The sequence below is a fragment of the Phodopus roborovskii genome, unplaced genomic scaffold (genome assembly GCF_943737965.1).
Source record: "Phodopus roborovskii unplaced genomic scaffold, PHOROB, whole genome shotgun sequence".
In the NCBI taxonomy this organism is placed as follows: Eukaryota; Metazoa; Chordata; class Mammalia; order Rodentia; family Cricetidae; genus Phodopus; species Phodopus roborovskii.
In genome coordinates, this window is record NW_026126540.1 from 31,293,623 (window position 1) to 31,317,294 (window position 23,672).

The 23,672-nt window shown below is 37.8% G+C and overlaps 1 protein-coding gene across 2 annotated transcripts in view; it reads right to left on the bottom strand.

Moving 5' to 3' along the window:
• Positions 1–360: 360 nt before the first annotated feature.
• Man1a2 (mannosidase alpha class 1A member 2) overlaps positions 361–23,672 on the bottom strand; it is a 107,602-nt gene continuing 84,290 nt past the window's right edge. For both annotated transcript variants that reach the window (XM_051199212.1, XM_051199213.1), the window contains exons 10-13: positions 23,089–23,308; positions 18,142–18,314; positions 15,324–15,439; positions 361–2,768 (exon numbers count right to left, since the gene is read on the bottom strand). In XM_051199212.1, coding sequence (XP_051055169.1) covers positions 2,636–2,768; positions 15,324–15,439; positions 18,142–18,314; positions 23,089–23,308 — 642 coding nt within the window. In that variant the 3' untranslated portion in view covers positions 361–2,635. The remainder of the gene's footprint in view (positions 2,769–15,323; positions 15,440–18,141; positions 18,315–23,088; positions 23,309–23,672) is intronic.

Here is a 23,672-nt window from a genome sequence, read left to right on the forward strand (position 1 = left end):
GGTTTGAACCAAAGGGTGATTCTAAAATGAGCAATAAATATGGAAGGTAGAGGGTATTTAACAACCTCATATTTATGTATTATCTGTCTGCACAATGTGCCCAAAGCAGAAGATGAGGTGTCAGCTCTTTCAAGAGGCACCAGTTGTAAGTGTGGCCGGTGGGTTCTTTTCATTATAAACATAATGAGTATGGAGCCTGAGAATGGAAGCCTACGAAATAAATGTCAAGGGTATAAAGGATGGAAGAAGACGTGCTTAAAAAGTAAGCAAGAAAGTAAGCAAAATGGATAACGATAGATTTTGGAAAACATATCTTTAAAAAAAAAATCTATTAACAAAATACAACATGACACTGGTGAGTCATTTACACCTGACTTTTAATGCCTTTGGTATTCAGAGAAGAAAAAGCATCATTGTAAGCTCAGAGTTCTCATTACAAAGTTGGCGTATTAAAATGACAATCTTAAGATCTTCGTGTGAACCATGCCCTGCTCACACCCATGTCTTCTCTCTTATGCTCTGGAATCATGTGAAGGACAAGAGCACTGAGTGGGAGTGGGAGGTGCTGCTGTTCTGTCTCCTGTAAGAATTCCTGGGGAACCAAGATGGCACCTTCACTGCACTGGTGTGAACAAAGTGAAAGATGGCTGGTTCCCTGCTTGCTGCTCTGGTCTCTGCCACCTCCGACATTTATGTTATCTTGACTTGTGAGTGGGCTTGTGTTGGTTTTGGAAGGCTCACTTTGTTTTTCTTCTGAGAACCAAAACCTTCTCTTTCTCTTCTAAAGTAATAGCCTTTCTCATTTACATTGTAAAATTTTCAAGTAGTAAAAGATATTACAATTTTGAAATGTGCTAGAACTCGCGCTCTCCATGTTGTCTTCTATGAATACTGAACAAGTGTGAGGTGAAAGCTTCTAGAGCACTGGCTGAACTCTGAGGATCAGATGATTTATGGTATAAGACGGTCATCTTTATATGTATGATTGCATTGACTGTTTCCACAATTTAAATCTGGTATATGCTAGTAGAGGGCTAGAAAGAAAAGCCACCAACCAAGGAAATAAGCTTCCAAAATTCCAAAGCAGAGCTCATGAATAAACTGTTTCATCAAATATTCAAATTCAAAGTAAATATTAGATTATAGTGTTCTCAAGTTTTATTATCATCAATAAATGATGTCTGTACTAAATAAAAAGGAGGGGAAAATTACCCATGTAGTCATAGAAATTCAAGGGACAAAAAGTTTATCTTATAGTTCTTGATAAAATTTATCCCCCCAAATACAGAGCAATAATAACCAAAAAACAAAACAAACAAACAAAAAAAAAACAAAACAAAAAAACAAACAAAAAACCCAACAACAACAACAACAAAAAAACCCCCAAAAAACCCAAAATACCCTAGAATATCTGTAAGTCCCTTAGGTTTATGCCAGTTTTAGTGATTATGATTAATTATGTGATATTAATTATGATTAATATCACACATTTGCCACTGGAAATTATTTTGAAGCTATTCTATTAATTCTTTGGATATATAATATTCTTGGAGAAACTTAAACACAGAAAATCTTTGTGAGTAGCTCACACCTGTGAGGTAATTAAATAAGGGACCCGACTCTTGCTTGAGGGATGTTGAGATGTTTTGCTTTTGCTTTAGTAAGTTGTGAAAGCTATTCAGCTTATTCTAGCAAATGCAGAGCTGCAAAACAGTATAGTGAATTTTGCCAAGCCACATGAAGTTGTAGAGTAAACAACTCTATTAACTGCGTTAGTAATTAAAGCAGGTTTCTTTGCTTGAATAATTTTCTGCCAACAAAATCAAGGGATTCCTTAGAACAGGTTTCAAGGCAACAAACTGGCACTTTCCCTGCCTTCTGCATGCTACCAACACTAGCGTGAGCTACATGCACACTCCCACACTCGGGCTCATAAGCAGCAGTCATGATAAATACCAGTTTCAGCATACCATATGGAGAGACAAGAAACTTGAAAAGTTTTCTTCATGAGATCATGCCCCCCAGAGAAAAACTAAATCTAAACAGATTTCAATGAACTAGGTTGGGAACGAAATGGTCACCAGTCTGCTAAAAATCCAATGGGGAGCTTGAAAAATCAGACATGGCCAGGTATCTGTTTCTTCTCCAAGTCTTCCTGCTACCAATGTAGTTACACTGTTCCTTTGTTCTTGTTCACTTCAGTTTGTCCCATTATTATTAAAATGGAGGAGAGGGATTAAGCAATGTGTAATATTTGATTTGAAAGCTGCTCCACTGTGGGAGGAAACAAATGTGTAATTGATTCCAAAAGCCACCTCTAACTCCTGGAAGGTGTTCTATGTTCTTGGCTTGCACTAATGATACAGAATAAGACATTATTTCTCATGTGGTCATCTCATTAAAAGTCAGAGAACAACAGGCCTCCGTCCTACATGTACCAGAACATGTTTTGGTCAGGTATAAAATGGAATAATTTCAAAGTTGATGTATCTACAAGTGAAAAGTCTTGCAGGGGAGAGTTTCATCCGGCATGGTGACACAGAGGTCCAAGTTTTCAAAGCCGCCTCTCCAGACAATTTCTGTAGTGGTCCATGTAAACAAAACACAGGTAAGAATGGTCCTTCTGGAGCTGTGTTCATCGAACAGCAGGATTACCTGAAAGGGTGGTATTGGCTAAGTGCAACACCGGCAGAGGATGAGCCTCTGTGTTAAACACCCAGTGGTCTAAAGGTAGAAGGTCATCACCAGAGAACAGCAGGTACAAGTATCTAAAACAAAAGGAAGAGAAGTCAGAGTCAGTCAGAACCCAGCAAGAAGTCAAATGGGCTCACTGGTGACTGCAGAGAAAGCCAGCAGTTCTGAAGAAGATGTACAATTAAGACTGCTGAAATAAAAGTCCCTTAAAATTTTCACACACCTGCCCAAAGCCTATAAAACAACTAAATTATAAGAACAGCCTAAGACAAACCACTTCATAATTTTCACATTCTTTTAAAAAGCACATAATATCAATTGTAAGTTTTGACGACTCAGAGAATCATAAGAGTCTTAAAGATTCACATTTATTAGCAAATACTGAGAAAAACTAGTAGTTGTGACTCTACAGCTTTCTGTATGGGAAGCTATTAAATAGGACTCAGAAGCATTGTGTATTTATAAGGAGTTTGAAGGTGAATAGCAGCCAAAGGTTTCCCTGTAAGCCCAAATCTCTGGAATCACCTGGATACCAAATAGGAATCAGTAACCACAATCTTTCTTTCTTTTTTATTTGTTTGTTTTGTTTTGTTTTTCAAGACAGGGTTTCTCTGTGTAGCCCTGGCTGGGCTCGAACTCACAGAGATCTACCTGCCTCTGCCTCCCCGGTGCTGAGATTCAAGGCTTGCAACAACACCACCTGGAGTATCACAATGATTGTTATCTTTAATATGGTCAGGAAAATTCCAATCTGAATCCTATTAAAGGTCATCAAAGTATACACAAAAATCTGTAAGGTCAGGGGTTGGGGGGTAAACCTCAGTCATATAGCACTGCCTAGCATGAGCAATGCCTTGGGTTCCATTTCTAGCACCACAGACAGACAGACAGACAGACAGACAGACACACACACACACACACACACCACACACACCACACACACACACCCCACAGTAAGAAAACCTGGGATCTACCTCTCCATGTTGGTAACTAGAACCACTTAACAGAGCCCCAGTGAAGAACTTTTTTAAAGATACATTACTGTCTCTTCTTGTTACCGCTACAGTTCTGGATGAGAGCAAAAACAGACTGCAGGTAAAAGGAGATAACATATTGCCTTTATCACTAAGAAGCTGGAACACTGGGTAACAGGACTTTCTATCTCACTCTTGATCCTACATCCCTAGACCCGCTTGACTGATTTACTCACCAGGCTGCCAACAGAGAAGCTGTAACATGCCTGGTTGCACACAGCAGGGGACTGTGTGCAGTCTGCTTTCCAAATGCAAACTGTACAGCCCCAGTGTGTGGCTCTTGTGCCCCTGGTGCAGCATTACAAGTGAGAGGAAAGGGAGAGTTGAACTAGATAAGAAAGGAAGAAGGGCGCCTGAAGATGGGGGCAAAGGCAGAGCCGTTTCAAGTACTTTGTCATCTTGACATCTTTGGTGAGACACCTATTTTAAACTGTTGCCCCGTTTTTTAACTGGAATGCCTATTCTCTAGCTAAGTTTCTAGAATTTCTCATATACTGTAGATAGGAGTCCATTATCAATCATTTGCTTTGCAAAGATTATTATCCTAGTGTATGCCTTTTCTTCACCCCCCCCCCCGCTTTTTTTTTTAAAGATAGGGTCTCTCTAAAACCTCTGGCTGGCCTCAATTTCACAGAGATCTGCCTGGCTCTGTCTCTGAAGTGATGGGATTAAAGCTATGCTCCACTATACCCTGCTTTTACCATCTTAACAGAATCTTTCCAAGAATAATTGCTTTCAATTTTGAGACTATTTTAACGATTCTGCTTCCGCTGTCATATCTAGGAATCTTTGTCTAACTTCAGGTTACAAAGACTTTTTTTTCCAGTTTTTTTCCTTATAAAGTTTTTTTTTTTGGCTTTAAATTCAGGTTATGACCCGTTATAAATTCATTTATGTATATGAATTAAAAAAGTAAAATGTTTCAGTGCAATCTATAGTCAATACCACCTCCTTTCATGACTCTTTTTGTGAAATCGGTTCAGTTAAAATCAGTCCTCCATTTATGCATAGTGCCCTCCTTGAGCTCTCTATTCTGTACAGCAATGAATCTATAGAATACTCTGACACCTACCATTCTGAGCACTGTAGCTTTGAAGGCAACTGCCGAACTTTGCCAAGACAAGATAGGGCAGTCCTTCAGAATTCCTGCTCTATAGACATCTGTCAGATATTCTAGGCCTGTAGGTTGAAGATGGACGTAGACAGAAGTTTCTGTCCTGTAGCTATTCAGTCCGAAATAAACACACAGAGGCTTATATTAATTATAAACTGTTTGGCCTATTGCTCAGGCTTATTACTAATAAACTCTTACAACTTAAATTAACCCATAATTCTTATCTGTGGCTTGGCACCTTTTCCCAGTAAGGAATTCTCATCTAGTTTCCTCTGTGCTTGGCTAGTGACTGCATCTCTGCCTTTTCTCTTTCCACAATTCTCCTAATCTGGTAGCCTGCCTATACCTCTGCCTGGCTACTGGCCAAACAGCATTTTATTGAACCAATATGAGTGACAAATCTTTCGGTGAACAAGAGCATTACCGCACATCATACAGATGCCCCAATGTTGCAGAGGAATCTTGGGGTGAATGTCCAGACAGCCAGCTGTTTCTGTCATATCTATTTGGAATTTGCTTGCTCTGTACTTACTGTTTACACAGGTAATATTACATCTTTCTCAGACCTTTGAGGGGCTTTAAGACTAGATAGTTAAACAGTTTTCCTTGTTACCAAATTCAGAAAAGAAACTTACAAAAGAGGTGTAAAGTTTGTAAGGTTGAGAGACATAAAAGCTTACATTGTTTTAAGTTCTAAAAAGATATTTTTAGGGTGGTAACTCAAGAAAGTGGTTTAGGTATAAAACTCTGAACCCACTAATATAGGGGGGATAACATAGTATTTTTCTTTTAATTTGCCAAATGCAAATGGACTAGACATTGTAAATGTAATTTGTGCCTGATAATTGTTCTTACTGTGTATACTTTTACTATGTTAGAGCTAAACCTTTCCTTTAAGACGAAAAGGAGGAAATGTTATAGGATATTTGTTTCCACTGAAAAGATGGATGTCTGCTTAAGACACCTTCTGATTGGTTTAATAAAGAGATAAATGACTAGTAGCTAGAAAGAATAGGCAGGACTCCTGGGCAGAGAGAGAGAGAAACTGGGAAGAGGACTCTAGGCACATAACTTCACCAGCAGACTTGGAGCTGTATCAAAAAGAGGTAACCAAGACAAATGGCAGAAGGTAGATTAAAAAAAAAAAAATGGATTAATTAAGTTCTAAGAGCTAGTTGTGAAAGTGCCTAAACTACGGCCAAGCATTCATACTTAATGATTAGTCTCTCAGTCATTATTTGCATGCTGGCAGTCCTGACAAAACTACTGTTACACTTCTAACTTCATTCTCTTCCAAACTTGTTTTGGTTATTCCAGATCCTTTGTAATCAGAAACAACCTGTCCAAAAAAAAAAAAAAAAAAAACTACTAAAATTGTGAGTAGTTTCATATAATTAACACATTAAATCTGGGGAAAATTAATATCAAATTTCTAGAACTTTGAACATTTATTTGGGTCTTCCTTCAGCACTGATTTTAATTTTCAGTGTGCAGTTCTGCAGTTCTTTAACATTCTATCAAGATTTGCCCATTAATATTTTATCTTTATGCTATTTGTATGTGGTTTTCTTCATTTTTAACTTCTTACGGCTCACTGCTAATATAAACAATTAATTTGAGCATACTGAGCCTGTATCTGCAACCTTGCTAGATTCATTCACTAGTTTTATTATTTGGTGAGAGCTATAGCATTGTTTATATGGATTATCACATTCTTTCTTTAAAACAGTCTTTTCTTCCTTTTTAGTCTGGATGATATCTTTCTGTTTCTTTTTCTTTCTTGACAGCACTGGCTAGAATTTCAAGTATAATGTTAAACAAAAATGAAGAGAGAAGATGTTTTTGTCTTGTTATTAATCTTAGGAGGGAACCAAATACTTTTTTCAAAATGCTGTTAATTGTTTTTTTCGTATGTGTTCCTTTATCAAGCTGATGAAGTTTTCTTCTATTCCATGTACTTTCCAAGCTGGCCCTCATTTTACACAACTGATTTCTATTTTATGCAACCTGTGAACATCTTTCATATCAGTTAACATTATTTCAGTTTCTTTCCTTCATTAACCTAGTACTTACACCTAAAACCACTTCAAATTTTATTTAATAATAGTAAACAATTATAACTGATTGATAATAGCATATTACATAAAATCAGTTTATGGGCAAAATTTAAATTAAAAAAGGCAAGTGCAAATACATTATTATAATCAAGTAATCATTTTTCCTTTATTCATTTCAAAATTATCTAATAGACCATCAGAAGTAAAGAGATAAACAAAATGTGCTTACCCCAACAGAATACTAAGTAGCACACCACTGGGAAGGAATTATTACTGATAACTGTAACATGAACCACTCTGATAAAATGCCAAATTAAAATGCCCCCAAACCGATCAGTTTCTAAAGCAGGCAATGTACAGTGAGAGAGGGCAGAGCAGTTTGGGTGTGGATAGAAGTGACTGCAAAACAAAGGTGGAGGTGTATTCTCTGCAGTCAGGTGTCACGGAGCCACAGGGCTGGGTTTGGACAAATGCAGTCAGGCGATCCCCTCAGTGTATGAACACTACAGAGGACCAACAGAAACTAAGATGGTCAGCTGATTATAGAATTCCATGGGACAACTGTGTACTATGTGGTCTATCACTGATTGAAACATCATTACACAGAACACAACTATATTAAATGTGGTAGTAGTTCTCCAGTCTAATGAATCTGATAAAACACCAACGAACCACTTCACTTAGAATACTTCAATAACGACTGACAAAAATGTAAAGGCAAAAATTTTGTTGTTGCCACTTAGTTCAATTTGTGTTACAGCTCCCTCTACTGTAGCAAAATAGGCTAGGCAAGATATTTTTGAAGTACATACTTTTGAAGGTGAAAATATCTAAGCATTTGGACTGCACTGCGACATGCAATAGAAGAATTAATGACGGAAAACCATGGTTCCAGTACTCCAGAGACTCAATGAGACTAACCTATGTGGTTAGTTAAGTAAGGTTTTTGCCACCTGACATGGTATGGCAGCTGCTCTGTCAGCAGTTAGTTTCTTGATTCTTAATCACTTCCACCAATGTGGGCGTCAGTGGTTCTCAAAGAGCTCTCTACAGACCAGCAGCTGTAAGAAAGGCCTGTGAGCTTGCCAGCAGTGCACACTCTTAAGCTCCACTCTAGACCTATTAGTAAGAAGCCTTGGTGAGAAATCCTTTGAGATGACTTTGGTTCATGCTGCTCCAGTTTGAGAGCCACTTCTATAGGTCTCCTACATTTATAACTTCTATTAAGAGGTATATTATTTCACAGTTCCTTCTTTAGCTCATTGGAGCCTTCAACTCTTCTGAAAACAGCCCCACAACTCTGATTCCTCTGGTTTTCACAGTTAACCCTGGGTTCCAGGTTTATCAATTCCTCTACCAGTTATTAGTCACTGCTAGCACTGAATCTAGCCCTATGCCACAGCCAGGGAAGGACATAGATACTGTCTTCTTAATGCCACTCCTGTTTTTATAAGACCATATAAAAATAACTGCTGTTGTTTTCAGCTGTCTCCCTGGGAGTCAAGTGACTCAAGTCTTCATCTGGAATATATTAAATATTAAAACATGTATGTGCAAGCCCTATGAAGATAAAATAAGAAAAAGAATAAAAAAACCTTATCTATTCTAGGAAATTTACATTCTACTTTGAGAATGTTTAGAAAATTATGCTGTAAGTTGGGTGTGGTGGCATATGCAAGCCTTAAATCCCAGTACTCAGGAGGCTGGAGAATCTTTTTGAGTTCAAGGCTAGCTTGGTCTACAGAGCAAGTTCTAGGACAGACAAGAATACACAAAGAACCTTGCCTTGGAAAATAAATTAACAGATACAAAATAAAACAAAGAAAATTGTTTTAAGACAGCTACTATAGAGAAAAGTAAGGTAAAAGGATGATGTATAAAACAACTTAAAATTGGACATAGACCAATCAGATAATGTCTTAAAAGTATAACTGGGACTGAAAAAAATTCACACAATTAAAAATTATTTAAGTGGGGGCTGAAGAGATGTCTCAGTGGTTAAGACCATTGGCTGAAGCCGGGTGGTGGTGGCACACACCTTTAATCCCAGCACCCAGAGGCAGAGGCAGGAGGATCTCTGGGAGTTCGCCAGCCTGGTCTACAGAGCTAGTTCCAAGACAGGCTCCAAAGCGATACAGAGAAACCCTGTCTTGAAAAATCAACACACACATACATACACACACACACACACACACACACACACACACACACACACACACACACACACACACACACACGACCGCACGACCACTGGCTGCTCTTCAAAAGGATCCAGGTTCAATTCCCAGCACTCAGATGGCAGCTCACAACTGATTTTAACTCCAGTTACAGGGGACCCAACACTTTCACATAGACATACATGCAGGCAAAACACCAACACACACAAATAAATAAATAAACACATTTTTTAAAATTTATGTATGTGATCAGAGATGCAAACACTCAACTCACATAACAGAGCAAAGAATTATTGAACAGACTCAATACTCATTTACTGAGTACCATGTGGTAGATGTTAAGGAGACCCTTGATTGTAAAACTTAATTCTGCTGGTAGAAGCAGATAAAGTACACAAACATCTGTATTATCAAGTAAAAGTACAACGAAGACAAAGCAGAGTTGGGGGAGCAAATGATGGGGAAGAAAACACACATGGCATTTCTTCACAACAGGCTATCAAAAGAGCAACTATAAGTTAGGAAAGAGTGGGAGAGTTTTTAGGATGTAAACTACTACAGGATTACTCTCCAAGATATTTACTTATGCACATTGATATATGGAAACAACAGCCAACACAGATCAGGCTCTCAACAATAAGCACTTGCTGGATGACATGGTTCATATTTTGTATCTTTCTATACTTTGATTATTTATATTTAAAAACAAATTCATAGTGAAAACAAATTGTGAAAACATCTACCTATTTGTATATGAGCATTCTATACATTGAATGTCTATGTGAAAGTGCTGGGTCCCCTAGTTAAAGTCAAGAGCAAAGAAGTGGGAACAATGGCCCAAACAGGAAGGGAGGGGAAATGCTGAAATTTCCATACTCAGTATTTCCCAAGAACTTCCGTTTGGCTTTGTAACCTGTACTCTTAATCTACAGGAAAAGTTAAATGACTAATTCTGATGAATTTATTTAAAACACTTGATATTCAAACACTAGAAGAGTGACTTTTAGACATGGAGACTTACAAACACAATTGTTGCCACAGAGACTTTATTATCAGTGGCAGCAGACAACACGGCAAATCTGCTAATTTTTGCTGCCTTGCTTCCTTTAGTAATAAATTTGGTAAGAAGACAGTTTCCCACTAATCTCTGATTTCTCTTAGCTCCTTGATGCTGGATGCATATGAACTCAGAAAAACTGGTTGAGAGGTAACATCAGTATCTATATTTTTTCTATCAGATGTCCAAATAAATGTTAACTGAGGTGAGATTCAATGGAAACCTAACTGACAAAAAATACAGAGGAAGAGGTGTAGACACTAAAGTTAGATAGAAATTACTCCCCAAGTTTTTAAGATGAACTGGTTGATGCCAGTAGGTGATACAAAAGTCTAAAACCACAGAGAATTCAAGGGGATAAATGTACCAACAATGTGAGGGTTGCTAGAGAGAGCTGCTTCCAGTGCTGGCCTCACTCCTGCAGCATAGACATTTTTATCAGCTACCACTTTACTAAACCCATAGACATAACAGCCCTTACCAAAAAAAAAAAAAAAAAAAAAAAAAACCTGCAGCTCTTTCTTGCAATTAGAAAAACTGGTGATAATATCTACCTATTTGTATATGAGCATTCTACACATTGAATCTTGAAGAAATCTCTTAAGCTTGTGTAAACCAACCTGGGTGAATTACCCTCTTAATCTCATAGCGTGAATACATACATACATACATACATACATACATACACACACACACACACACACACACACACACACACACACACACACACACACCCCAAATCTTACACACAGTATTAACTATTCCTAAACCAGGGCAGCTCATTAACACTTGAAACCAGGGCAGCTCATTAACACTGAAAGGCAAATTAGAAGCAGTAGGCAGGTTGGTATTTACTAGGATTTTGCCACTGGGCAGTGGGTGAGGACATGGTTATTTTGTCTTAATGAGGAATCCCATGTGTCACTATCAAGGTTTTTTTCTTTTCTGTGAGCTAGTGAACTTCCCCAAAGGAAGCCTTTCAGTCATCTAGGTACTTTCAATAATGCCTGCTACCTCAAAGTCCACAGGTCCCATAGCTGAGGTTACTCTCTTAAGAAATCTCTTTCCATGTAGGGGGACAAAGATAAGGCAGGATAGAAATAAGAGTCTAATATTCCCATGTAAACATTCCCCACCCCCACTCTCAAAGTCCAGTTTTCAAAGGTGTCCAGCAGTTACTAGTCTATCAGTTTGTTCAAATTAACTCCTCCAACACAATTACTTAGCTTTCTCTGTTCTGTCTTTTAAACGTGTTCACAGAAGTTGTCTTTAACCTCTATCATCTCAGTAGTTAAGTGTTCACAGGTATTTTAATGGCTTTCAAGAAAGTATAAATAAGTGAATGCTGTTTGGTTGGACAAATTGAACTGGAATATCCTGTTAGGTAGACACAACCCTAAGAGATTATATAGATGCTCTCTTCACTCTTCATTCTCAGTCTTTGGAAATTTATCTTTTGAACTGCTTCTTCAAAAATATTTATTAAAAGTAATTTTTAATTCTGAAAATCTATTTCTTCTTAAACTCCCATCATAATCCTCATAATTACCCACACTGGAAATGTCAACACTATCTTTTCATTTCCCTTCTTACTGAGTCTTTCTGCAGAGAACCACTCAACACCAGAGCTGGAAAGCCCAGCACGATGTTTTACTGTCAGCTTCGTGGTTGTTCCCAAACACTAATTCATACGACTTCAGCCTCCACCATGGTTAAAACAGCCCAACTTCCATTGTACCTCCTTCAGGGTTTTCAAGTTAAACAACTATTGTGCCTCCAAAAGACTATTTTGTTAATAACTCTCTTATGAACTTAATATATTTGTGGGTTTTTGACATGTTGAATGTATTTTATTTTGTAGAGTAAAAAACTTTTAAGAAAAGAACTGGTAAAGGATCTACTGATTTCCTCGTTATATAGTATTTCATTAAGCCATCAACATACATAATAAATAATGCAGGAACTACCAAAGAAAATGAAAGAAACAGCATAGAGCCATTTGTATTTTCAGGGTGAAAAGCTATCACAACAGCTAATTCACAGGACAGCTTCCATGGCAAAATATAAAAGGTAAAATAGCCCTTAGTTCAGGTCAAGGACACTACTTTGACTTCATTACACCACTGCCATACCAATCAGATACCACTTGTAATAGTTAAAACATAGTGCTAGCCTTTACTGGATTCACACCAAACACACATCTGATAGAACCGTCTCAGCCTCTTTCTGAGCTTGTCTGAATTAACTGACATCGGAGAAGTTAAGGGGCCATGCTAACCTACAATTGTCTGTAAAGTACCAAGACTGATAATTCTGACCATCACAGAATTTTATTTTACCTTATCTTAACATTATGACATCAGTTTTTATAAAGGATGTATCATTGACTTTTGTGCCTTTTGTGTGTCAACCACACTTCATCCCTTCTTAAAAGCCATTGTGAAATACCAAATGCTACAAACTCTCAATTTATCAGGAAAACCAGTGTTGTTTTTAAATGAGAAAAACTACATGTACATATGTGTATATGGAAAGGAAAAACTAGATAGCTATGGTGACAGGTGAGAGGTAGCAAAAGAAACAAGAAGCAAAAGGCTAAAGATATAGATCAGTGGTAGAAAGCTTGTGAACTCTGTGCTAACAAGGTCCTGGGCTTGATCCCCACTAGTGTGTGTGTGTGTGTGTGTAGCATATAGGAGCTAGGGTGTCAAACTGCACAGCTTTACATGTAAAGCACAGAAATGTACTGTGACATGTTCATTTAGCTAGGATATAGCACTGAATAACTCAAGCTGTCACTCTGTCTTATGGTCCAGTGCTCTTACAACGACTTTATATAGATGCAAGCCTAACCACATAGGTAGGATACACGAAAACAAGGAAGGACCAGAGTTGGGAAACCAGGACCAGGGTAATGTTCTAAACTGTCTGGAATAGGGTCAATTATAGATGTGGAAAGGAGTAAAAGGAAGCAGCAAGAAAATAAATGCACACAGCATACTGATATATTAAAAGGAAAAGCAGAAATAGCACTAAGTTAGAGTCTAAAGGACATTGAAAAACATTAAGACTAGTATTCATAAAAGAAAAAATATGGATCCACAGGATAATTCACTTTGAGATGTGTGTACTGTTCAGTTCTAACATGCCAGATATAAATGAACTATACTTTTTATCAGTGTGAGATCCCGCTGGCCAGACATAAATAATAAACTATATTTATATCAGAGTGCAGCAGGATACTCATCCTTTGTGTTGCTGATACATTCCCAAGTGATCTGAGTAGTACTGGGCAGTAAACATTTGCTGGGAAAATGATATCCTTATAAGTCACCCATGTGTAAGATACAGGAAACAAACATGAAATTCAGTTACTTGTGATAAGAGATACTTGCTTTGCATGCCTTTAAGACAGCATACATATATAATTAATGTCTCCACCCCCCCCCCCAACACACACACACTCCAGCCCAAGCCACCTGGGCTTTTGAGTATAAGCTCCAAATTGTCTTTTTTCCCTTTACATCTATCTGTACAAAACCTTATGGGGAGAAATGGTCAATGATGGCTACATTATCATTTAGTACCATCGAAGCATTCCTAAGAGATGTAATCTGAAGTCAGCTGGGTCCAAAGATGACCACCATACTGCCAGGCTCTACCTCAGACTACTAAAATTTTGTAGTTACCATAGAATCTATGCTTTAAGGAGTTTTCTAGGTGATCATAAAATACACCAAAGAAACAAAATAACTTATTTAAAGGTACTAACAACCCCTTTACCTGATTAATTGTTATTTTTTGAGACAAAGCCTTGTTATATATGTTCATATGTACATAGCTCAGGATGGCCCAGGGTTGGTAATGCTTGGGTCTTGTTCTTGTGAAGTATTGTTTTAACTAAGCAAAAATGCATTTTTGCTGCCTTTGTTAAAATGTAAAGATGTGTTACATTTGCTTTTACTGCTTTTGTTAAAATGTAAAGATGTGTTATATTTATTTGTACTACATTTGTTTAATTATGCAAAGATGTGTACATTTTTAATGCTGTATTTGTTAACAATGTAAGGATGTGTATTTAATGATGTGAAGATGTGTTGCATTTGTTTCACCTTGCCTGCCTAAGGCACCTGATTGGTCTAATAAAAAGCTGAATAGCCAATAGCTAGGCAGGAAGGACAGACACGGCTGGTGGGCAGAAAGAATAAATAGGAGAAAGGAGAGAAGAGAGAAGGACAGAACAAGGGAGAAAGAGAGGGACACACCTGAAGCCAGAATGCCAGCCAGACATGAGAAGCAGTGAAAGTTAGATATACAGGAGGAAAGAACGGTTAAAAAGCCCGGAGGCAAAGGTAGATGAAGAGAAACAGGTTATTTTAAGTTAAAGAGAGCTAGCCAGAAACAAGCCTAAGCTAGGTCAAGTATTCATAACTAGAAAGGAGTCTCCATGTCATCATTTGGGAGCTGGTTGATGGCCCAAAAGGAAAAGCCTGTTATAGCTTGTTTCCAGAGTTTCAGGATTAGAGATCTGCACCACCACAACAGAACATTTATTTGATAAAATAGCTATCTTATACTTACAGTCATTTTTTTTAAGACATGGCTTAATATTTACTAACCCAACTACATAAAACTCTTGTAATAAGCATAGTACATGTAACATATAGTAACATAAGTAGTAACCTTACATCAATACTACTCTACAAAAATGTTTATGAATAGATAAAGAAAACGTGGCACATTATCTACAATGTCATTTCTATCAGCCTGGGTGATCTAAAAATTACTATGTCCAGAGAAAGATGTCAGGCACAAAAAGCAAGCAATTGTATGATCTTCTTCACATGTGGAATGTAAAAAGAGTGAGTGCTCAGGAGCAGCAACCAGAGCCTGGAGAGAAGGAGGAAGGGCCAGAGGACCAGTGAGTACTGTCAGTCATAGGGGAGAAAGCAGTTCTGGTGTGCTACTGCAGCAAGGGTGATTATAGATAATGTTACGTTTCAGAAAGCCAGAATTTTAAAAGTTGTCACTATAAAGAACTAATTATTTGAGTTGAATGATATGATTAATTATCTAATATATACCTATACAGCAACATTGTATATTGCCTCAGTAATAGGAACAACTTTTTTTTTCATATGCCACCTAAAATAAGCTTACTTAAAACACTTTTGAGTAGTACATGCTTACTTTAATGTTTCAGCAAGAAAGAAGCTCTGCTGTACATCATCATGCGTGGGCGTGAGGGAGTACACATCCTTGACTCCAGAAAACCCACCACTGACTCGGCAATACTTTTCAATAGCCTGTGAAGGAGAGCAGAGAATACAATTCAATTGTGAAGTTGTTGAAAGGCTGCATTCAAAAGTTCACAGAAAGGATGGACATAATGATCTTTAATCTCAGCACTTGGGAAGCAGACAGACAGGTCTCTGTGAGTTCAAAGCCAGCCTGGTCTACAAAGTGAGTTCTAAGACAGTCAGGGCTACCTAGTGAGAACCTGTCTCTACTAAAAAGAAAAACACACACTCATTTTCTGTAGGAAAATTGGGTATTTTTATAACTGATTATACATGAAGCCTAAGCATAGTGTTATCAAATAGAAATAGTCTCATACTGGGAAAAAAAAAAAAAACCAAACTTGTACTGGGATGTCTTTCCCTCTCTAACACTATAATCTCTCTACAGTAAGCTTGTATTCTCTTGACTTAAATGTCAAGAAATTCTTTCTGAATTAGGGAGCTGTCTGGCACAAATCAAGACAGAAATAAGCTTATAATTAGGGGTGGAGGAAATGGCTCATAAAGCACTTGTCTTGAAAAGTGAAGACCTGAGTTCAGCTCCTCTGAATCCATGTAAAAAAAAAAAAAAAAAAAAAAAAAAAAAAAGTAAAGACCTGAGTTCAGCTCCTCTGAATCCATGTAAAAAACAGAGGTCAATGGTGTGCTCTGTAATCCCAGCAATGGTTAAAGCCATAGGCACATGAAGGTGGATCCTTGGAACTTGCTAGCCTGGTTGGCCAGACTAGCCTACTTGGTGAAGTCTTAGGCCAATGAGAGACCCTATTTAAAATGTGTAAGGGTAAGGCACAAGAGGAACATGAGATTATATTCTGAATTCCACATACACATGCATTAGTGCACACACACACACACACACAGACACACACACACACACACACACACACACACAAAATGAATTTCAATGTGATCACTCCCAAGAACAAATACTAATTCATAACATCCTAAAAATGTATTATTTAGGAGCTTTATAGGGTAGAGGTAATGAATAAGAGATATTTATTGTAACCACACTGTATTCTGAGACATTGTATTCACACATTCCTATTAGTTAAGCACCATAGGTGGTGAGAAGTAGCAGCAAGTATACCCCTACATGCCTAGATGGTAATGGTGACTATTTAAGAGCTGACAATCTGCCAGAGGCCATTCTAAGAGCTTCACATGCACTGGCATTTAAATTTCATAATCCTAGGAGGTTAACAGCTCTATTTTTCAGATGGAGAAATTGAGCAGAGCAATTTATTCTCTTTTAACTACTAATACCTGACAGGAATTTAGAATGCTTACTGTGTACTTTTTCTTGTGTCCTTGAATACATATAAATCAAATGTATTACATCAAAAACAATGTACTTACAACTCTACTTTTAAGTGAAAGCCACTGAGTATCTTGCAGGCGCAAATGTCTCCCTCATTCTCTCTCTCTCTCTCTCTCTCTCTCTCTCTCTCTCTCTCTCTCTCTCTCTCTCTCTCTCTCTCTCTCTCTCTCTCTCTCTCTCTCTCTCTCTCTCTTTCTCAATTCAAAGACAGGATTTCTCTGTGTAACAGTTCTGGTTGTCCTTGAACTCACTCTGTAGACCAGACTAGCATCAGACTCACAGAGATCTGCCTGCCTCTGCCTCCTGACTGCTGAGATTAAAGGTGTGCACCACCAGGGTCCAAGTTCTTCTTTTTCAAGGTTTCTATTTGCTGCCGCTGGGTTTTAAAGCCTTTTACCCGGGTACTGGTGCTTTTATCTGAGCAATACAAGCACCCTATTAACCATAATGACCATGTGAAGAACAGACACACCATCAGGTTGCACTGGCAGTTCAGCAGGACTGAGCATTTTCTGCTCTTGCACAGGGGCTGGGTTTAGTTCCAAGCACCCACACCAGAGGGCTCAGAAAAACCTGTAATTCCAGTTCCAGAGGATCCAACAACCTCTCCAAATACAAATAATATGGGGTATGCAAATAATAAATAAATGTTTTTGCCTGTTTTAAAGACTAGCCTGTCACCATATGGGAACAGTTTAAGCCCAGGCAAGCTCCAGGCTCACTTGGCAGTCCAGCTTGGCATAAGTCTCTGACTTATGACAGCTCCTACCTTAGCCTCCTGAAGGTTAGGATTATAAGCACACACCACCACTTAATGTGGATGTTGACTATTTAAGAGTAAATGGATTGCTTCCTTTATTTATTAACTGTAAAAAAATTCCTGCTTCCAAATATATACACATATACTTTCTGCTTGTATACCTCATTTTGTCTTGTATTTTTAAAAATAATTTACTGATCCACATAGGAATTATTAGAACACAGGGTAAAATGAACAAGAATCATCCTCTAGTCTATGAATCTGGGTTAATATGACAATGCTTCTTTTCTCCAGTGGTTAAACATTAAAAAGACATAATAAAAATAACATTGCTTATTTTGTAACAATACTGAGAGACTGCCTTTTAAATAACTCCTTATAGTTGCTTACTCGAATAGCGAGTGCACACTGTTATGAAAGTTCTCATAGAGAGCAAACAGGACTCTAAGGTTTGCTTGTGCTGCTCAAAAGACAAACTGAGAACACTTTTCTTCCTCAGAAAAATCGAAGTGTACAGTTCTCAAAATCAAGTAACAGGGATGAGGAAATGTGGCTCATGAGGATATGTGGCACAGGGGGCAGCCCTGCCCAATCAGCATGGAAAAAAGAAGAAATCAGGATACTTACCAGTGCTGCTTCCCAGCCCCATTGCCTGTATCTTGGGTCATGGGTGAATCGCCATAGATACCAATAGGTTTCAATTACTTCTGGACGGAGGATGTAATACTTTTCAGCTTGCCGCACAGCCACAGCTTCCACTGCACCATCAAACTTGAATGATTCGGGACCTAGTTTTAACGCTGTAACGTGTCAGAAAAAGAAAGAAAGAAAGAAGGCTACATAAACAACATGTGCTTTAAGGAATACTCACTGTTCTCCCTAAAAGAAAGAAGTATGAAATAATCTTTATCTTTTGTGAGTTTTTTTTTCTTCCCATTGTTTCAATTTTTATTTATTTGATTGGTATTAAAGACCCAGAGCATCTCACATACTAGGTTGAGCTACACCCCAGCCCTGAAGTAACTTTGATTATTTTTATTGTTACTATTTTGCAAAATGAGTTGTTTTAAAAGAACCACATTAGATTTCCCTCTAACAGAATTACAAATAATTCTATTGCTCTGGCATGATGTATCTCTCTAAACAATATACATCAACACATCAACATGAGGCCCAATCTGACTCCTATCAAAAGCTAAGTAGTACCCTGGAAACAAATGCAAAGGTAATTATAGCATGCAATCCATGAACACAGATACCATTCTGTCTCTTTATTTGTGCCTCCAATAGTTTTCATCAATATTTTCTAATTTTCAGCATACAGTCTTTCTCTTTGGTTAAATTGATTCGTTGAGTATTCTTGTGCATTTGCGGGTGGCAGGGAGGAGTATGAACACAAGTGTGAGTATACACACACTGCATGTGGAAGCCAAGGAAAGGAAGGCCCTAAGCAACCTCTTCCATCACTCTCTGTCATGTTCTTTTGAAGCAGAGTCTCTCGCTGAATCTAGAGCTTGCAATATTGCAGCCAGGCACACCCAGCCATCCTCCTGTCTCTACTTGCCAGTGCTGGGGTTAAACTCCCAGGCCCAAGGCTGGCTTTTAAGTGGGTGCTAGGAACTCTGATCTTCAAATCCACACAGTAAGCATGAGCACACAGCCATCTCTCTGCTCCAATTATCTTGTCATTTTGATGTTATCATAAACAGGGTTCTTTTCCTGATTTCTCCCTCCAACAGACTGCAATTAGTGTAAAGAAATACAAGTGATTTTTACACATTGATTTGTATCCTAGCACTGCACTGAATTCATTCATCTTAACAGAGTTTTGTGTGTGTGCATATGAAGTTTTCATTAGGATTTCCAACATACATGATCATCCTATGTGGAAATCAGGATAATTTTTCTTCTTCCTTTCTGATCTTAATGTCTTTCATTTCTTTTTCTTGTCTGACTATTCTTGCTAGTACTATATGAAATAGACTGAATTTAAGGCCATCCTTGGTACAGAATCAAACTCTGTTAAGAATAAACAAACAAAACTAATTTTTTAAATACTTCTAAAACATTATAAGCACTAAGATGAAAGTATGAAAGCAACCAAGAGTAGATTATTTGGTCTAGATTTCTTGTGTGTTTTTCCTTTCTCTAAAGAAAAGCAAATTTCAGAAAAATGGATGGATCTGGAAATTACTGTATTCAGTGAGGAATCCCAGACTCAAAAAGATAAATACCATGTCTATTCTCTCTGATGTGCAGATACCAGCTTTGAATGTATATCGGTTTCTATACAGAGACAGCTATATAGACATACAAATAAAGACGTATTTATGTGGTCCTAATAGGCAGGGTAATAACTACGAGATACCTAGGTGGGAAAGAGACTAACAGAGGCAGAAGAGAATGTCTACTGCAATAAAATGTGAAAATGCCATAATGGATGCTAATTTTGTAGGCTAACTTTAAATTTGTTAGTACTAAGAAGTGATCAGATTACATTAGCTAACAACTTCCACAATTATAATGATAGAACATCAGAACTGGAATAGAAATTAGCATTGTGAGCTTCTCACTGAAAAATTATTTTGCTTAGTGGTCATGTATAACTTCACAAACATACAAGAAAGAGAACAGATTTTGTTCCCTGCAAAGCCTTATGAATGAAAAAGGGGAAGCGCACCAAATTGTGTTCAAAACAAACTGAAACCATGTCCTGTGTGTACATCACGCTTAAACCGCTGCTGAGGCAGTACTCATCTCATGAAGAGGGTCAGTAATGCTTCCCATAAACGCAGCCAAATATTACTAATGGCTGTGTTCACCACACGGTGAACACATTAAGATGATTCAATTTTGAATTAATTTTAATCCTACAATTCCAACAATGAATGAAAGTGACAACTCCCAAGGAAATGACTATATTATGAATTAGCAGAAGTAATTACTAAAGAGGAGATGGAATTTTTTAAATATGGTGGCCAAAAACTTATAATGAATAGAGCCATAAGAAAATGCAGCAGACAGAGTACAGGAGAACTAGAAATATAATGCAAACTAGGACTGTACTTTCTAATCCTAGGATCTAAGTTGAAAACACAGACAATTAAAAAAGGCACATTCAAACAGCAAGCTTTTGGAGATACCCTAACAGGGTCACAGGTTTAACTTGCTACATAAAACTGACAATCATAATAGGAGACTGATCAACAGTGCTATCAAGGTAGACAGAGACCATTACAGAAAACCACAGCCAACTAAAAGCAGTCATGGAGGCCAGGACCAATGGATACATCTACAAAACACTCGCACACTGAAAAAGAGGGGGCAGAAGTCTATAAGTGCCAAAGGATCTGGAGTAAGACTGTGTCTCCTAGAAATGTCAGAAGCTATACCTGTAAAGTGTCATCCACATGACTGCCCAAACGAAGGCTGAACAAGTTTGACACCAATAGACATGCTAAACTGGATGGGGAAAAGCCTATGAGGTCTAGATCCTAACACAAAGAGGAGGAGAACAAGCCACCCAGTCAGCCACAGAGTAAGAACGAAAGTAAGATACACAGAAGTAAGAAAAGGAAAAAGCCCAGAGGCAAAACATACCTAAGAAAAGCTGGCTAGAAACTAACCAAGCTAAGGTCAGGCATTCATAAGTAAGAGTAAGACTCTACGACCAAAAGACCAAAGAACAAAAAAAGCCAAAGAATAAAAAGAGTAAAAAAGAAACTACAAAGAAGGAGGGGAAGGAAAGGAGGGAGGAGGAAGGGAGGGAGAGAGGGAGGGAGGGAAGGAGGGAGGGAAGGAGGGAGGGAGGGAGAGAACCCCTTAATACTGTTGGTGGGAGTCTAAACTAGCAATGTCACTATGAAAGTCAGTAAGGAGGTCTTTGTTTCATTTCCTATTGCTACGATAAAACACTCTGACAAATACAATTTAGGAAAGGTTATTTTAGAGCTCAGAATTCCATGTCACAGTCTATCACAGTGAGGAAGTCAAGGCAGCAGGAACCTGAGGCAGTTAGTCACATTACATCCAGTCAGCACTGGAGTACAACAAATCAATGCATATATAATTATGTCCTTTTATACATACGTCCTTGCTTTCTCCTTTTATATAATCCAGAGTTCAAACCCATGGAAGGTGCTGCCCACTTTTAGAATAGGTCAAGGCATGTCAGGACAATTCCCAACCTGATCTGGACAGGGACAAATCTTCATTGAGACTTCTTCTCCAACTGATTCTTTGTGTCAAACTGGATTAAAACTAACCACTAACCACTAGCTATCGGGTAGTTCCTCAAAAAATTAAAAGCAAAACTACTGGATGAATCGCCTATACCCCTCTTGACATACTGAAAGGACTCTACATCGTACTACAGGATATTTATACATCCCTGTTCACTGCTGTCCACCTCACAGTCAGGAGGAAAGGGAATTAGCCTAGACGTCCACCACCAGCTGAAAGGGAAGTAACAATGTGACATAGAGGTGCAATGGAATTTTACTCAGATGTTAACTACATCTTAAGTGTATAACTTACACTCCATATTATCACAGGAATAATTTTATTTATAAATCAGATCATTTGACTTAATACCAACACTCAACAACACTGAAACAGCATGTATTAATATTCTTTTAAGCTACATTTAAAAAGAAACAAACACTGATTTTGTCAATGATAGAACTGAAGGATCTATTTCACCTTAAATTCCATTCCTTACTACATAAAAGTATCTCAATAGATTTATGAAGGACAAATTCCAAGCCAATTATATTTAGACAAATTAACCCTGAAACAGAAATTTCAGTCACTGCAGAAAAGCAACAATTCAACTTCTGAAACCACTAACAGAAATTACAAGTTTGTAAGATTCCAGGTCACTAATCATTTCAAACAGAAAACCATGTTTGTAAAGCCAAACTGAACTGCAGGTCTAGCCCAGTACTTTGCACCCCCTTTCTTTACTGTGCCCGTAAGGAGCCCTTCCATACGCTGACTATCCACCTGTGAATGTGCACAGTATCTGTGTTCTGAACCAATTTTTGTTAGCAATAAAAACTATCTCAACTCTAAACCACAGAGGGTCAGAAAATATATATTTTCCCAAAGTAATGCCAGAGGATTTTCTTAAGAAAACATATAAAAATTATTGGTGAATTAAGCAAAAGGCAAACTGTCTGATAGCCAGATAGCAACTGTACTTTGGAGGTAATGACTATTCTCCTTTGGTTCCTTCTATTGTCTTAAGAGTATAAGCATAGTGATATAAACTAACAGTTTTGGATTTTTATTAAAAAAATAAAACATTATGCCAAATATTCTACCTTTTGTGTTTACCACAATTATTTTCTAAATATTACACAATAAAACAAACAAAAATTCCCCCAGAATTTTTAATAATTATATTGGAAACATATTCTTCGAATTAGAAGTTGAAAAAAATTATCTACTATTTTAGTGTGCAGTATTTTGAAGTGAACAATACAAATATGCTACTTTCCTTCTAATTTTTGAAAACATGTTTAACTGAGATCTTATTTTAGACTAAGTCATTAGCCTTATTAATATTCTTACCAGTTCTGTCATATGACTCATGGCATGTTCGTGCAATTTCTGCCCCTAGTTCTAAATAGTGACCTGCTTTGTCCTTTCTGGAACCATCTGCTCCAAGTGCAAACATTCCCCCAGCAAAGCAGGCCAAATGACCCATTTTCCTTTCCAAGTGTCCATTCTTCCATTCTCCAATGAAGACAAGACCTCCTCTGGATTTCTTAATAAGATGTTTTTCTATAGCCTTCAAGGAAAAAATAAACAATTTTAGACACAAACTGTTCTGCTTCATTTTAACTGTCAATGTGACATAACCTAGAATCACCAAGGAAAACAGTCTTAATAAGGAATTATCCAGGTTGGTCTGAGGCCAGGTCTAGTCTATGGGGGACTGTCTGGATTGTCAGGTGAGGTGAGAAAGCCACATTCCAAATATGGCAGTACCAGTTCATGGGCTGGTCCTGGACTGTGTAAAAGAGAGCTGGCTGAGCAAAAGCACACATGTGTCAGGCAGAAAGGCCCTCTCTGCACTTGGCAGGAGTGATGCTTTAAGTTCCTACCCTGACACAACAAAGGGCTGTAACATGGAACTGCAAGTCAAATAAAAG